The sequence below is a fragment of the Microtus oregoni genome, unplaced genomic scaffold, assembly GCF_018167655.1.
Source record: "Microtus oregoni isolate MIOR12 unplaced genomic scaffold, Mior012 000005F_ref0000423, whole genome shotgun sequence".
Classification (NCBI taxonomy): Eukaryota; Metazoa; Chordata; class Mammalia; order Rodentia; family Cricetidae; genus Microtus; species Microtus oregoni.
Genome location: NW_024543064.1, coordinates 47699530 through 47717277, shown reverse-complemented (window position 1 = coordinate 47717277; position 17748 = coordinate 47699530). Strand labels below are relative to the sequence as shown.

At 46.3% G+C, this 17748-nt stretch overlaps 1 protein-coding gene across 1 annotated transcript in view; it reads left to right on the top strand.

The window, feature by feature from the left end:
* The window catches only part of Cachd1 (cache domain containing 1), a 231960-nt gene that overhangs the window by 212364 nt on the left and 1848 nt on the right, over window positions 1-17748 (top strand). The window contains exons 20-26 of the mRNA XM_041652659.1: window positions 3344-3504; window positions 3807-3893; window positions 5187-5303; window positions 6352-6503; window positions 8107-8268; window positions 9465-9542; window positions 10175-10276. Coding sequence (XP_041508593.1) covers window positions 3344-3504; window positions 3807-3893; window positions 5187-5303; window positions 6352-6503; window positions 8107-8268; window positions 9465-9542; window positions 10175-10276 — 859 coding nt within the window. The remainder of the gene's footprint in view (window positions 1-3343; window positions 3505-3806; window positions 3894-5186; window positions 5304-6351; window positions 6504-8106; window positions 8269-9464; window positions 9543-10174; window positions 10277-17748) is intronic.

Here is a 17748-nt window from a genome sequence, read left to right as displayed (position 1 = left end):
AATGGAATAATGCTCGTGCCTACTTCATGGCCCTGGAGTCACAGGATCCCAGGAATGGGGAAAGACCTTAGCACAGCTCCCACCGTGGTAACTGGAGGACAGAAAGCCAGGATGGGACAGGGACTGTCTGAAGGTCACAGGGTTGGTACTCTGCTTTGATTAATATGCCAGCTGTATAAGTTATGGTTCCCCAGAGCAGTGGTTCTCAACCTGTGGGTTGTGATCCCTTTGGGAGCCCAATGACCCTATTACAGGAGTCACATATCAGATATGTACCTTACAATTTATAACAGTAGCAAAATTACAGTTATGAAGTAGTAACAAAAATAATTTTATGATTGGGGGTCACTACAACATGAGGAACTGTTAAAGGGTCATAGTGTTAGGAAGGTTGAAGACCACTATATATATATGATTTATTAGTTGATTAGAATGGCTTACAGGCTTGGTCCAGCTAGTCTAACAATGACTATCTACCAATAGAAGGTCCAAGAATCCAGTAGTAGTTCAATTCACTAAGGTGGATGTCTCGGCTGTCTTCAGTATACACTGGAATCCACAGAAGTAGGCTCTAATACCACTGACGGCATAGACTTGCTAGGGAGAACAAGCGGAGCGAGCCAGCTTTCTTCTTCCATGTCCTTTATCAAGGTGTGGCCCGGATTCAACATGAATTGCTCACCTCAAAAGATCTGGATTGAATGTATATCTTCCCACCTCATAAATCCAGCTTAGAAGTGGGTCTTCCCACTTCAAATGATTTAATTAAGAAAAAAAAAAATCTTCACAGGTGTGCCCAGCCATTTGGGTTCTAGCTAATTTGTTAATTCCAGATGTAGGCAAGTTGACGACTGAGAATAGCCATCCCTTATCCCTTTGAAGTTTCTGCTTAGGGCTGTTCCCATACTCTGTACAAATGTTGTATGTCCTAGCGATGGCTTAGCTGCCAGCCTCAGTCAGTCCTTGGTCTCCCACCTTACCAGGTGGGGAGTTTTGTGGATGTCATCCTGAAAGCATTTGTTTGTTTTTGTCGCTGAGAGCATTCTACGTAATTTGAATTGCTGCAAAGTTTCCATGACTAAATATCTAACTCTGCTCTTACCCATTTTGGAACGATTCTAGGAAGGAACAAAATGGGGGCATGGCAACAGAGCTAAACATTTGAAAACTTACAAGAAGCAAATTTTTAATTTACCTAGGCATTTATGTATGTTAGTCATTAAATGTGCAGTTGAAAACTAATTTGGGGGCTGGAGAGAGATGGCTCAGCAATTAAGAGCACTGTCTGCTCTTCCAGATGGGTTCAATACCCGGCATCTACATGGCAGCTCACAACTACCTATGACTGTCTGTCTCGGGAGATCTAGCACCCTCACACAGACATACATGCAGGCAGGACACCGATGAACATACTCTATCAATAAGTAAATATTTAACAAATAAATTAATTATTTTAATGTGCTGGATTAAATCGAAAATCTTTATGGTGTCCACAACATCGTCTTGCGCCCTGCTCAACCCTGCTCCACCCCGCTCCATTGTGAGCAGCACTGTTGCAGGAGAGCTGGGATAGTTATTATACGAAAGTCTGCCTCTTTCTATGCATCTGGTTTTTTTCTTCAGTGGTTTCCAGAGTCCTCTGCAGGCAAAACCACAAGGCTGGAGTAGAAACATTTCTGAAAAGCACATTCTAGTTGAATGAGAAATAGAATAATTTAATTGATTTAAGTTTTAATTTAAAATTGCATCCTGCATTTGTATGGCTACACAGATGTACATATAGCACATGTGTGGAAGTTAGAGGATAACTCTAGTTGGCATTTTCTTTGGGCCACCAACCAGCTCCCAAATAAAGACACGAAGACATTATTAATTATGAATGTTTAGCTTAGGCTTGTCACACTAGCTCTTTTTACTTAATCTATTTCCCCTCATCAACATTTTGCCTTGGGGCATTCTACCTTTTTTACTACATGTCCTACTTTCCTGTGTCCTCTGTGTCTAGCTGACTCACCCCTGGTGTCTCCCTGCCATCTCCTCTTCTTTCTTCTTCCTTGATCCTAAATTCCTCCTCCTACTTACTCTCTTTGCCTGAAAGTTCCACCTATACCTCCTCCCCGCACTATTGGCAGTTCCTTTTTTTATTAGACCAATCAGGTGCCTTAGGCAGGCAAGGCAAAAACAGCAACACATCTTTGCATGGTTAAACAAATGCATCACATCTTTACATATTTAAGCAAATGCAACACCCCTTTGCATAGTTAAACAAATAACAAACAACTTGCACGCATCAGGTCTTCCCTTCCGCCATGTTGGTCCCCCAGATGGAACTCAGGCTGTGAGTCTTGGTGGCAGGTATCTTCTCCCACTGAACTATCTCACCAGGTCAGGGATAGAGAATTTCTTAACAGCTGAAATTTCCACTCTATATGAAATTGGGACATTCTGATAATGGAGCTTTTTGCATAATAAGCCCTGTCACTGCATGTCCAAGCTGTGTGTGTCTTTCACACAGGACAAAACTTGTCCAGAGTCTAAGAACCTACTCTGCCACAACCCTGGTCATTTTTAATTGACATATTAAAAGATGAATGACATGGACATCAGTGTGGCTTGGAATAATTTGCCTGGGGAATTTGATAGAAATGCATAAAAACAGTTATTGCACGACCTCATGGTACAGCCTTTGAGTTTTTCGTGGCACTTCTAGAAGCTACTCATCACATCTGCCAGTTACGGAATGAAGAGAGAGAATACTTAGTTCAGTTTCAATGTTTCAGAAGCAGGAAATCAACTGGTCTCTAAAGAACCTTTGGTTTTTATGCATATTATTTTAGGAAGCAGAAAGGTGTGTTAAAAGGAAAGAAGCATGTGGTTTGTAGCTAATCATGTTTGCTTTGAAAGAAATTTTCCTGGAAGCTGACTTCCATAACATATACCAGCTACTAAATGGAAATCATATTTGACTGATAGACTTATCTGTAGGTTTTTCTTCTCACCAAAGCGAGAAAAGCAAATTTTTTAACAAGCGGTGTTCTCTGGGCCACATTTTAAACAGTGTCTGTAGGGGCTGGAAAGATATCTCAGTGATATGAACTCACAATGCTCTTATAGAAGTTCCAAGTTCTCAGCAGCCATTTCAGGTAGCTCACAGCCACCTGTAACTCCAGCACCAGGGCCTCCAACACCCTATTCCGTCTTCCACAAATACTAAAAGTCTTGAATAGTGGCTGTGTGCTGCTTTTTATAATCACAATTCAAGCTATCCTGTCTTTTCTGCCTGAGAGGGCCGAGTCTTCACACTGCTGTCTGTGGGTCCTGACCCTCCTCCTCTCTCCTGCAGGGCGACTTGACAAACCTTGTACATGGCAGCCACTGTTCTAAGTACCGCTTGGCAAGGATCCCAGGCACCAACGCGTTTGTCGGCATTGTCAACGAGACCTGCGACTCCCTTGCCTTCTGCGCTTGCAGCATGGTGGACCGTCTGTGTCTCAACTGCCACCGGTGGGCTGGGTTCTATTCATGGACTCTTTAACATTTTAACCGATGCCAGGCACTGGCAGAAGAGGTGGGGAGGAGGGAAGTCCAGGTTTACAGAAGCCTTTAGTATCTGTTCCCACGACACCATCACACGCTGCGGATTCAGGCCAAATGCAATTTAAGTTTTTGGCCACAGCTTCATTTTCACTGTCAAGTGTAACTGGCAAAGGATTTTTTTTTTTCTTTTTTAAATCTCAATTCCCTGGTGTGTGTATGATATCCTGCTGGCACCTACCTCTTAACTAGTGATTCTGTTTGCCTTTCAGAATGGAACAAAATGAATGTGAATGCCCTTGTGAGTGCCCCCTGGAGGTCAATGAGTGCACTGGCAACCTCACAAATGCCGAGAACAGGTAAAAAATATATACACTTGTATGTGTGTGTATGTTATTTATATATGTTCTTGTATACATATGTATAGTCTCTATACTATGGTATTTTCTATAAGTTTGTTGTGGGTTAAGAGTGTACAAAAGTGCTTTGTCCTAATAAGAATCATAATTAGTAAGCCAAGTTTTAAATAATGCCTGATTTGTTGTTTAAATATACATGTTGTGAAATACCAAAAGTATATTTGCTGTATTAAAGCCGTATGAGGACGGCTGAGATGGGTCAGTGGGTAAAGTTCACACAAACATGAGGTCTTGTAGCGTATGCCTATAGCCCCAGCAATCCAGGGAACAGACAGGCAGATCCCAAGGGCTTACTAGCTGAGCAATCTGGCCAAATCATTGAGCTCTAGATTCAGTGAGAGACCCTGCCTCAAAAAATAAGAGAGTAATAGAGAAGAAAGACTCCCAACAGAGTAAAAGTAAATAGTCACCGGAGATTCATGCAAGTATTTTCTACACATCTGCCACGTGTTAAGTACTTTATACATATTTAGTCAGGTTATTTTTGGTTTTGTTGTTGTTGTTTTTGTTGTTGTTGTTTTCCGAGACAGGGTTTCTCTGTAGCTTTTTGGTTACTGTCCTGGAACTAGCTCTTGTAGACCAGGCTGGCCTCGAACTCACAGATCCACCTGCCTCTGCCTCCCAAGTGCAGGGCTAAAAGGCGTGAGCCACCACCACCCGGCTTGAGTCAGTTTTTTTAATTAACTGTGTAAGTATACAGATGCTTTTCATATGTGCACATACCTGTGCTGATGCATGAAACGGTGTTATTAATATTATTGATAAGCTCTTAATGACTGTACTAGATTCCTCTCCTAGAACTGAAAGGAAACACATGGTATTGTGTGTGTGTATGTCTATTAATATAATACACATTTGTTAAAACATAAAAAAGGGTGTCTGAAAGGGGTCCTCATTAAATCCTATTCACAATGTTACCCCAGAAAAGTAAGGTTGAGGATTGTAAACACAGAAGGTTGAACACATTTTGGTTTTATTCATTCCTGTTATGTTGAGAGTTTATGATTTCAGTGTGTGTGGGTATGCACATAGAAGCACATATGATTTCTATTGTATACAAATACAAACAAATTAAACAACAGAGTATTTAAATGGATTGGCCCAAGGTTTCATTGAGTGGCAAAGCCAGCCGTCCAAATAATAAAACCTCAGATTTTGCTAACCTTATCTAAGACTAGGGGTTTGGAATATGGGTGTCGTTGCTTCTAACCTCCATGCTGGATTCCTTCATAGAAACCCAAGCTGTGAGGTGCACCAGGAACCAGTGACGTACACAGCTATCGACCCCGGCCTGCAGGACGCCCTGCACCAGTGTGTCAACAGCAGGTGCAACCAGAGACTGGAAAGTGGGTAAGAGACCTCCCTGAGAGCAGTGCCAGGTCCACCGAGCTCCTGCTGCCTGGCCTTTGGGAGAGGGAGGATGAGTCTTATGCCATAAGCCTTTTGTCTCCCAGATTAAATGTTCCATTCCCACTGGTTACAGGGATTTGGCATTTGTGCTATAGGCTTTAAAAAAAAAAAATTAAGGTTTCTGCTGTGGGGTGGAAAGTGTTTTGTTGTTGTTTGTTTGTTTGTTTTAATAAGCAAAATGCAGATGTTGCAAGGGAGTAGGATCTCCTGAGATTCCCAACTGGAGCCAGCAGCCAACAAGGTTTCATAACTTCCCTTCATAGAGAGCAAATCTGCTCCAGGGCAGTTTTGAGAACTAAACACCCTGTGTCCCCTGCTATGGGCTGCTCCCCATAGAGGGTTTGAACTAAGATGGAGCTGTGGCTATGGCAGATAGGGGAAGAGGAAGCTAGCTGCTGTTTGCCGTGTGATCGGGTGACGTGAGGGCACAGTTGGCCTTGTGTTGGTTGAGTGGAGGAAAGGGCTACCCTTGAACTGATTAACGTGGGCTGTTACGCTGCATTCAGGTACAGGCAGACTGTCACCCAGGTCATTTTCTCGGAGCATCACCATGCACCCAGCCTAAGAGACCAGCAGTGAGCAAATCTCTTTTAAACAGACTGTTTCCTGAATGTATTTGACTATTATTTCCTTCCTTTAAAAAAAAAAATAATAATGACATGGGTTTGTTAGACCAAAAGCAAACAAACCTAGACTCTACCTGCCTTTGATGCTTTGAGATGATTTTGAACAAGACCACACTAAGCCACGTGGGGAGGTTATAAGGTCACTCAGGGAGTACTTGGCCTTCTCTCATTTCCAAGTGGCCAAGAGGCCATCCAGTAGCCATCCCCGGGTAAATGACCGCTGTCCCCACTTGATAAGGAAAGGGACTTGGCACACAGCCGCTCAGAGCAGGAGTAAGGAGGTGAGCCCCGAGGTCCAGCTGAAGGCCAGCTGGCCTGCTCTCCTGCCTGCGCGGCTTTCTGAAACCCCGTCTGTTCGGCAGGGACTGTTTCGGGGTGCTGGACTGCGAGTGGTGTGTGGTGGACAGCGACGGGAAGACTCACCTGGACAAATCCTACTGTGCGCCTCAGAAAGAATGCTTCGGAGGGATCGTGGGAGCCAAAAGTCCCTACGTGGATGACATGGGGGCCATCGGTATGTTGATTAGGAGCCCACGCTGGTTTGACTCGTGAATGCCATCTTCCGCCTGTCTACTGGGACAAAGATCTTAATAATCTTCTTCCCAGCTCCCCTGCTTCGTTGGCCAGTCATCCTTAGTTACAAAACCAGGGCAGATAATCACCTTCAGAGCTGGCTACATACACTGTGCAGGGAGCAGCCAACCACGCTGCCAAATTTTGCAAGCCTGGAATGCATTCCCATAAAGCTTGTTCTGAGAAACTCGGGCCTGATTTCCACATGACTGAACTCCGGAGTCCGCTTGAATGTGCATCCCAGCTGTCGGAAGCGTGGGGCCTGCAGCGGGCTGTTCCCTCCCACAGCGGTCCCTTTCTCCTTCCTTTCCTTACCACCTATACAGGGTAGGCATCTTCTGCCACGCATCACTGTTGAGGACAGTGGGCTCAGCACACACCAGAGCTACTCGGCTGCGACAGCAGCTTAGGGAGGGGCAGGGATACCCCAAAGAGATGAGACCCTGGGATCAGGACACAGGTCCTTGACAATACTACTACCGAAGAGTCTGTATTTCTCATTAAGACTCTTCTTTTTCGTCTCTTCCCAGAATCGGTACCACGTCTTCACTCACTCTTAGCTGGTAAACTGAGTCACCAATATTCAAGCCACTAGTAAATGTAGATGTTTCTCAGCCTGGGATACAGTTAGGGCCCCATAAACCTATCATGGGTTGGAAAAAAAAAAGTCAAATTGTGTTTATTGCCTCAGACTGCTGAATGTTATATAACCTAACAGCACAGTTCAATAACACAATGCTGGTTATTTAACCTTTGCGAGCCCATGGCTGGCCAGGAACTGCCATAGCCTGTATCAAGAGAATATCCTGCATTTCACAAGCCCAAGGAAAGATCAAGATTCCAAAGTCTGTGTCGCTTCTACTGATTTCTTTATTGCTTTTATAGTGTCACAGAGTTGACAGCTGATTACAATCATCGCAAATTAGGGATCATCTATGTCTTGCTTTTTAATATCTTCACATCTAACTTGACTGAAGAGAGAGAATCCCTTCTGTGGAGAGGAGGAGTTGAGCTGTTGTGTTACATGTGAACCAGGCAGGGACATAGTTGACACATAGTTGATACTCCAAAGGTTACTTTCTGTGCTTACAAGGAGGCCCCCCCACCCCGCAACCTGGTCTGTGAGACACAGACTCACTGTACTTCCTGTCTCTCATTTGAGTGGGTAGTTCATCTGTCCCCCAGAGAGGCCCGCCTCATTTTCCTCTGCTAGGTGAGATTTCCCCTTCGGAGAGCAGCCAGGATTCCGTCAGCACCAGGCAGCGCCTGTGTGGAAGCAGTTTTCTCTGCTTACTCTTTGCAGCAATGCTCAGTATCTGTGCTCAGGCTCTGTATAGCTGCCAATGTTTGAGAACCGGGAATCCCAGGAAGCCTCCACTCCCACCCTCTCGTGTGTCAATGAGAAGTTGGGAGTGCAGCTGAGCTCGCCGCCCCAACCCATCCCACTTTGGTCCTTCCTACCTCACTGCCCTCCCCCCATCCCTACCTCCCTCCCGCACTTGGGGGATCTTGACAGGGTGCATCTGTTCCTGTATCCTCTGAAGGTGACGAGGTGATCACGCTAAACATGATTAAGAGCGCCCCCGTGGGCCCTGTGGCCGGAGGGATCATGGGCTGTATCATGGTACTGGTCCTTGCCGTGTATGCTTACCGCCACCAGATCCATCGCCGCAGCCACCAGCACATGTCTCCTCTTGCAGCTCAAGGTGAGTGCAGAGAGCCTCTTCTAGGTGGTCCAGCCTCTTCAACTGTAAGGGCAGCGTGACATCTGCAGTCCCCCAAAGCCTGATGCCTTCTTCAGTGCCTAAACTCTGCATGCCCTATTTTGACTACCCAGAAAGTCCTAGGTTCTTTCTAGATGCTACCTACATCCTCATCCCTACCCCACTCCGTGGCCTACTTCTACCGTAAGCTGAGCTGGGGAACTGGGGTGCTGACAGAGACTGTGTCAACATGCTCCCTTGCAGGTCTGAACCCAAGCAAATCAGGGACACCCCCCCCCCGATCTGTATGGTCAAGAATATCAATTAGTTCTATTGCGTCCCTCCCTGTACAGAGTAAGAATGATCACATTTGAATAATCTGATCTTTTGAAACAAGATCCATCATCAAAGCCCGCTATGAAAGAGTTCGTCTGTAGCCATGGCTTAGTTGCCAGCGTTTTAAGTCTGCCATCTCTACTCAAAACCCCTCCCCACCCTCTCCGAAGTCCCCAGAGATGTGTTAGCCTGGCCTTTATGAAAGTGAACTCAACTCACAATCATTGTGGCCACTCAACTCAGCTTGCAGCACTAGTGACAAATTGGTGTTCGATGTTGCTATGACAACAACCCTGACAGGGCATGGTAACAGGGGTACCGCCCACACCTGTCTTAGGTGAGGGCAGCTGGCGTCCAGTGTTGCCTAGCACCTGACCGTCCTGTAGCGTTTTTACACACAAGCCAGTGATGGTTTGGACCCCACTTCTGCTTAAGTCCTTTGGTAGAGGATTAAAGATGAGTTGACCTCCATCAGTTTCATTTCCGTCTTCAGAACTCAATTCTAGGGGTTGCTCGTTTTTATTCTCTTGTTCTTCCATCCGTCTCTTACTAGAAAGATGTAACAGACAGGGGCATCCATTCATTCTCTCGTAAGCTCACTATTGTTTTTCTTTGAGAGAGAGAGAGAGAGGGGGGGGGGGGGAGAAAGAGAGCGAGCGCCTGGGAATAGACCCCAGCACATTCGAGGCGAGCATCCTACCATACTTCTCTATCCATCCCCCCACTCCCCCCGACACACACCTTGAACTCACTCTTGATGGAATGCTGTCACCTGGCCGTCAAACCTGTGCTCGGCAGGATATTAAAGCCAGTGATTTTGTTTGATTAAATAGTCATGTTTCTCTCTTTCTAATGATGGACAGAAATGTCAGTGCGTATGTCCAACCTGGAGAATGACAGAGATGAAAGGGACGATGACAGCCACGAAGACAGGGGCATCAGTGAGTATCTGCCGCCTCCTGCAGCTTGTGTCAGCGGGAGGCTAATCCAAAATAAATATTCTTTCTTATGTCCTTTTGGCTTGTATTAAAATTTAAGAAGCTTTGACATGGTGGGGTTTTTTTTTTCCCCTCCCTCTTCCTTAGGAATAAGTGTGGCTCTCTGCTTTGTTTCAGAATACCTCAGAAGCCTTTTTTGATGTGATCTTTTGCATTTGCTCTGGCCTAAAGCCCCCCTTCTCATTACTTCTCCAACGTGGTGTTTTAGAAAGGGAAGTTTCTTTGAATAGGTTTTTTTCTATGGTCCCTTAATTAGTATACACAACTCGGGGTAAGGGAAACGTGCTTCCTTTATAAAGAGAGACTTCTGTCATCCAGCCCCCTTGGCATTTAGCTGCCTAACCCTCGGCCTGCATCAGCAGGCTGGAGATGGGTGGCTAAGTGCCCTCCCCCCCCCCCCACCGGAGAGCTCCAAACCAGCTCCCCTCATCCTTAAAATTCTTATAAAATTCTCTGTTCTAACTCTTCAAAGAATAACTCCTCCAGCATGTGAGCGAGCGTGCTCAGAGCAAAGGGGTGGAAACAGTGAGGGTACTGACCCAAGAGTGACGCTAACTGTCCTTGGCTTCCCATAGTCAGCAACACTCGGTTCATCGCTGCGGTCATGGAGCGACACGCACACAGTCCAGAAAGGAGACGACGCTACTGGGGCCGCTCGGGGACTGAAAGTGATCACGGTAAGGCCTGGTCCTCTGTGCTAGAAGCCCTCTCCCCCCTCCCCCTCCCCGGGAGCTTGGGCTACTCCTGTGGGGGGCTGGAGCGCACTCTTTCTCTCCCTTTCTCCAGTTCAGTACTTACTTATTTTGACATAGTCTCCCTGAAGGATGCACTCGAGCATGGCATTGAGGAAACCGCATAGGGAGTTTTCTCGCGTCCCAATACTCCAGGCTCAAGCTAGATGGCCCTGGCCACACAAACTGCTTTCAAGTTTTTCTCCATAAAGCAGGTGGGGGTTGGTGAGATAGCTCAATGGGTAGAGACTCTTGCATCCAAGCCTGGTGACTTAAGTTTCATCCATGGGACCCATGTGGTGGGAGAGGAAGAAGCTGATTCCCACAAGTTACCCTCTGGTCTCCACACATCACAGTGCACAAGCACACACACACACACACACACACACACACACACATACACACACGTGTAATTTTTTTTTTTTTTTTTTTTTTTTTTTTTTTTTTTTTTTTTTTTTTTTTTTTTTTTTTTTGGTTTTTCGAGACAGGGTTTCTACGTGTAATTTTTTTAAAGTGTGTTTTTGACCCTTTTGCATAGCTGTGACCAAATACCTGACAAAGCAGCTTCAGGGAGGAATTATTCCTTTTGGCTCCTAGTTTAAGAGGGTTCAGTTTGTCAGGCGGCGGCGGCACACACTTTTAATCCCAGCCTTTGAGAGGCAAAGCAGGCAGACCTCGGAGTTCAAGACCAGCCTGATCTACAGAGCAGTTTCCAGGATGGCCAGGGTTACATGGAGAAACCTTGTCTCAACAACAACAACAAAAGATTTCAATTGGGTTGCTAGTTAGTTGAGCTGGTATCTTGAGGGTAAAACATAGTGGCAAGGACATGTGGAAGAGGACAGCTGTGACCATCATGGCCAGGGGCAGGTGAGGTGAAGGGGGAACATATAAATGAAGAACCAATCACCACTGGCCCACTTCCTTCAGCCAAGGCCCAACTCCCAGACTTTCCAGAACTTTCCAAAATAGTGTTATTAAGGGACCAAGTACTCAAAACGTGAGGGTGTGGGGAACATTTCAAAATCATACTGTCACTAAAGGGTCATACTTGGGGCATGGAACCCCCATGTGTTTTAGGCTCTAATGTTGCTAGTGGGCCAGTGTCAGCATCGTCAACATATTTTCTTGGATCAGAGACAAACTGTCCTCTGTCCTCAGCTCTGTCCTCCCCCATGACTGCCAGGCTCAAAAGCTTTGATGAAGAAACCTTTGCAACCGAGCCTTGGAAGGACGACTAAGAAAAGAATGAGCGTGTACAAAGTTGTCGGTTTACATTAATTGCAGGAAAAGTCAAGACTGAGGGGGTATGAAGTACCAAGCAAATCCATGTCCTAGGAAGTCCCATGTCCTGTCCCAAAGACCAGCCACACCATAGAGCCTCTCACGTTCTTGATGTCTCTCTCATTGCTTGTCATAAGGAACAGTAGATAAGTCCTGGTCTGAGATCATCACCGCCAGTGTTACTCAAAAACAGAGCCAGAGTGAAAGAATGTTTCATTTTTGAAGCTTGCTGTCTAGTTTCCACAGAGCTGAGTCTTTGTATATGCCTAGATAATTATTTAAACTTTTTTTTCTCCCCCTCGGCTTTTCCCACACCTATCCTGAAAGAAAAAAAAAAAAAATGCCTTCAAACAGTGTTTCTATTTGTATGCAAAAAGCACAGGAACTGACATCCCTCCGAGCAACGGGCATCCCTCTGACCCCACCACAGGGATGCAGTCTCCCATTGGAAAACGTGAGATGCTGCAGCCCAGCCTGGTAAACCAGGGACCTTGGATTGGGCTCTGAATGACCTTGTTCCCACCAACTAAATAGAAGCTCCAAGTTTCTATGGAGAACTGAAGCAGAACTTAAATTTTTCAGTTTCTTGGCTTCCTGCCTCTTCTACACCTCCCCCCCCTACACCCCCCAAATAATCCTTTGAACCTGTGTAAGTTCTTCTGCTTGGCAAGTCTGCGCCTTCTCTTTTGAATACTAACACAGGTTTGAGGCTACTCAAGTTCAGCAGAAATAATTTCTTATTCAGCGGAAACGCTGAATCTCAGCTCTCCCTCTCTTGTAGCATCCATACCAAATTAGAATCTGGAGTGACAAAATGTTCCCCAGCTTCTTCCCCTGTCTTACTGAGATGGTGTCTGAAGCCCCAGCTTAGATAAAGCGGAGAGGATGAGTACCTGAAGCCAGGAACGTGGCAAGGCTCACTGTCTCTCTTTTCTCTCACTAATTGGATCCCTATTATCCCCGAGGAATAAAAAAAAAAAAAAGTTTCTCATGCAGACAGAATAAACCACTAGAGGAAGAGGGTGTTGAGAGTCCCCATAGCCCAAATACATCATTAAATCAACGGAGCCTAGCTGTAGGCTGTTGTATTCCTGAACCAATACAGCAGGTCACTAAGAAAAAAGTGACCCATCAGTTGAATGACCCTGTTATGCCAGCAGGATAAAATCTACATGTGCGTTAAGGAGGAAATAGAATCGATTGTTTTGTCAACTTGGTTCTGAATGATATTCTCCTGTGTCATGCTTGTACTGTCGTGTGTGGGGCACTGGGGGTGGGGGTGGGGGTGAGCAAGAGGAACCCCCTCAAGACAGCAACACGTTCACTTTAGAGTCCACCACCTCTTTTGTTTTTACAACAAGCTGCTTAGAGTTTAGTGAGATGTTTTAGTCCTTAAAGTAGAATAGCCAGGTGTGGGAGCACACACCTCTAATCCCGGCACTTGGCATGCAAAAGCAGGTGGATCTCTCTAAAGTATAGGGTAAGCTGATCTATACAGCAAGTTCCAGGCCAGCCAATGTTACATAACGACACTCTGCCCCCCCCCCCCAAAAAAAAATACGTAACTGAATACTAGGATCCAGTTTTTCTACCTGGTAAAGTTCTCATGAAGGTTAAAGGGGAGAACGTGGTAGGCGCTCGGGCTCAGGCTGACCCTATGGGTGTTGTCCTCCCTGGTTATGTTCTAGGGGAACCCAGAAATGCAGGCACGTGTTCATGAGACCCAGGTGGAATGAGACAGATTTCTGGAGTGAACAAAGGGGGCAGGGAAAGTAGTTCGTGTTCCAAGGAAGGGCTGAGCGGGTGAGGCGGTAGTACCGGGGTTCTGGGTTGTGCTATGCGTACATGTGCAAGTGTGTGTGCAGATGCACACGTGTGTGCATATGAGTGACTAGTAAAAGCCTAGGCCCCTGGGAAGCTGCATAGTGACGTTCCTAGAGATAAAAACTGCTGTTACTAAACTTGGAGGCCCAAGGCTGCTTATTGATTTAGGAATAGCTCGCAAGGTCGTGTTTTAAAATATAACAAAAGTGGTTTTCCTTTGCTGCTGGGAATCAAAACCAGGATCTGATGTGTGCTAGGCAAGAACTCTGTCTTGCAAACACCCCAGCCACACTTTTTTCAATAGTCTAAGACAATTTAAAGTGGTTTTTTTTTTTTTCAGCAAAAGGTAAGCCTCACAGGTTGAGAGACTAAATACCTTTGTAGCCGTGTGTCTGCTTTGTCTCTTTTTTCTCTAGAAAATAGCATGTTCTGTCTAATATTCACTGGCTTATTTTTAAGTTTAAAAATGCCAGCATATGTTTATTTGCTCCTTGTGAGTTTATATTGCAGTTACGTCCTCATTAGAAACTTTACAGCCACATTTAGACTGATATGTTTGCATATATGTATATAGCAAGCAACATTTTCTTTTTGAAAACGGGGTTTCTTCCTCATCCTTGGCAATTACAAGGAACCTTTTTTAAGACAAATGAACAAAAACCTAATCAAAAGCAGACCGTATCCTGGAGACACTCTCCTACAGTTACTCTTTGTGACCACAAGATGGCGCATGAGCCCCTGGAGGAGCCTAGCTGTCTCACAAATAGTTTCTCAGGAACCATAGACTGTAAACACATAAACAGAATGCCAAAGTACAGAAGCCCAATTTGGGGCTTCTGTTCCTTATGGGTGCCTGGCCTCATTCCTAAAACAAGTGTCTTACTTGAAGTTATCTTCGTAAATGCTTTTCAGCATAGGCTTACAAGTGCTGCCAGAGGTCCTTTGTATTTAAATAGCATTTCTACTGTGCTCCGTGGCCAGGGATCCTGTCCGTCCTCATGATTCCTCCCAGCTCTCGGTGCTGAGCACAACTGCCTTGCACCAGACACATGGTTTGTTTGTTTAATGAGAAAGTGTCTGTGGCCTGGGGAAAGGGATTCGTGGTTTGCAAAGCCAGGGGCACCTGAGTTTCCATACCCAGAACCCCCACTAAGCCAGGTACATTAGCCCGGTCTGTAAGACCAGAGTCCCTGGGATGAGGTAGGAGATGAAGACAGCAGATTCCCTGGGGAGCTTGTGTGAGGGCCAGCCTGATGTCCACAGCAGCAAACAAGAGACCCTGCCTCTAGCAAAGTGGGCAGCAAGGACGGACACTGGCGATTGTCCTTTGACCTCTATACAAGCATGCCCACACTCACACTCCTACCACACACACCCATAAGAAAGACTTGCAAAGAAAGAAAAGAGAACACGTTTATTCCACCTGCTTCTCTACACCTCGCTGGCCCCTTGGGATTTCCACTCCCATGCTAGAAAATAGGCAGTGTAGCGTGAAGGGTGATAGCGCCTGTGTTGGTTGTTGGTTGTTGGTCGTTTGCAGAGAGTTAGAGGAGTCGTTTCAGAGAGTGAAGCTGCGTTTTGGCTCACGGTTTCATGAGTCTCTGTTCGTGTTTGGCTGGCCATGTTATTTCTGGGCCGTGGCAAGGCAGACCGTGATGGTTGAGGACGGGGTGGTGTGAGGTTGCCTCCTCGCGGTGCCCAGCGAGGTGCAGCTTTCCAGGACAAGCCTCCAGTCACATGCTTCCTCTACTAGACCCCACTGCCTCCATTCCACCCCCTCCCTCTGATGCTGCAAGGTTTGAATCTGTCAAGGGATTGATCCACTAATGAGGGTGAAGCCATCTTGAAGTCCCCTTCCCGAAGCACGGCAGACGATCTCCAAGCCCCCAACACAGGAGCCTTTTCGGATCCAGACGCAATGGTATCACAATGAGGCAAATAATTACAGAGTATCACTAGACGCTGGAAACCACTGGGTCGGGAAAATTGGATTTCCAAGTCTTCCTAATTATATGAGACATGACATGCAAAGCCACAGGTAACAGAAAACTCAGTGATGCCAGTACTTGGGGGAATTACAGCGTGACTAGTGTTTGGAAGCTCACTTGCTTGTTTTTATAGTTTGGGGAATTGACCCCAAGGCATCTTACATGCTAGGCAAGTGGTCTCCCCCTGAGGGAACCCTTTTTCAGTTTTTATTTTGAAACAGGATCTAAGCTGCTCTTGTTGGCCTTGACTTTGTTCTATAGTTCAGCTAGCTTGAACCGGCAATCTTCCTGCCTCATTTACAGGCCAGTACCTACGGACCTGGCTGGTTTTGCTATGAAGAGCCCCCTCTATGTGAGACATTGTGCTCAATGTTAGGAGTGCAAAGGCAGCAAATAAGGAAGAGTTGGCTAGTCAGACAAGGTGGTGAACCTCTCTTAACCCCGGCAAAGCGGAGCAGGACAATCTCAAGTTTGAAGCAAGCCTGGGCTATTTAGTGAGTTTCAGGCTAGCCTGGGCTATGTAGTAAGACCCTTTCATCCATCCCCCAAACTGTCAGTGGATCTCTGACCAGAGCCAGCCATTCATAGGGAGCCTGTGCACCTGTGGTCTACTCTAGCATGTGTTCTGTGCTTGGGCTTTGCCTCTCCACTTCCGCTTGTCTGCTCTCAGGTCCCTGCTAACACACATCCAAGCCACATCATGGAGGCATCGCTTCCCGGCACCATACCTCTGGGGCTGCTCTCCTGTTTGCATATACCGCCTTTATCAAACTCTGTTGTTTTGCTTTCCGAGACAGGGTTTCTCTGTGTAGCCTTGGCTGTCCTGGAGCTCACTCTGTAGACCAGGCTGGCCTCCAACTCAGACCCACCTGCCTCTGCTTACAGAGTACTGGGGTTAAAAGTGTGTGCCGCCACCACCTGGCTACACTTGACCAAACTCGTGTTCACCCGGCAACGCCCGAGTGGACGTGTGATGACCTCCTCATTCCTTTAGCCAGAATGAGTTAGTCCTCCTTCTGGGCTTCAGCTGAACCTCAGCTCTAGTTCTCACTACTGTCTACCCTCAATTTTAGTCATTAACGGAGGGAAACAAGGCGATTTGATTTGTCACCTCACCCCCCACCCCAACCCCATACAGTCCACGGTAAAAGAGTGATCTAGCGCCCTGGGTTCTCGCTTGTCTCAAACACTGGCTTGTTAGCTCCGCTAGGACCAGGGTTTTGTACCTCTGGAGCCTAGCAGAGCGGCTTGTACCTAGGAGGCACCTACTATATATTCTTTGCTTTGAACCTGCTGTTAAATAATCCTTCGGTTGGGTTGTTTTGCTGGGGACATAGATTGCCTTTCTCACTTCTGCACGGAGCATACCTTTCTAACCATACACTGTTCCTGCTCGGCTGAATGCAAGCATATCAATTTTTCAGTCCCAAATGTGACTAGTGCTTACCCATGGATGAGGGCTGATTGACAGTGAGGAGCAAGGAAGCTATTCATGAGCTGTCACTTCTCAAAACGTTTAGAAGACATGGGGTTTTTTGGTGGTTTTTTTTTTTCTTGCAATATTTAAAAATATGCCAAGGTTCTTAGAGAGATATCCTTTGATCAACTAGGGTATTTGCTTTTGAAACATGTATTCCTTAGGATGCTGAAAGGAATCAATGTTTAAACACTGCGGGCCAGCTTCCACAGAGAGGAGTGGATTCCTTTCTAGTTGCTCTGGGTTAGATGGGAATTGGATGTTTCATTGAGCCCTAGAACCTTAGACGAGGTTCCCTTCTCTGGCTGCCTCCCTTCTGCAGTGGGGATTAAGAAAGAGCCGGTTAGACAGGAATCACTGACCTGTGTTTTGCCGTCGATGTCGGTGCTGGTGATAATAAGTTGGATCCTCACTGACATCCCATAATGATAGCGAATTGGACCTTCACTGACACTCCATGGTGATAGCGGATTGGACCTTCACTGACACTCCATGGTGATAGCGGATTGGACCCTTACTGACATCCCATAATAATAATGTGTTAGACCCTCCCTGACATGCCATGAGCATTTCGCCCTTCAGTATCACCCGCTAGCCCAACCAGCGTGCATCTTATTCACACCCCCTGAAGCTGCCCATCGCCTGCTTTAGTGGTTTGTATGATGCAGAGGAAATTACCATTGTAGTCTTTAGGAGCGTAGGAAAATGAACCAACCCCAGGACGCCAAGATGGGTACCTACATATAATGGGGTCTGTGGGGTGATTTCACCGTGGGGCAGTCACTGGCCAGGGGGTTTGGGGTGGAGCGATGACTCTTGTTCGTTTCCCCCAGCTTTCTCGGTTA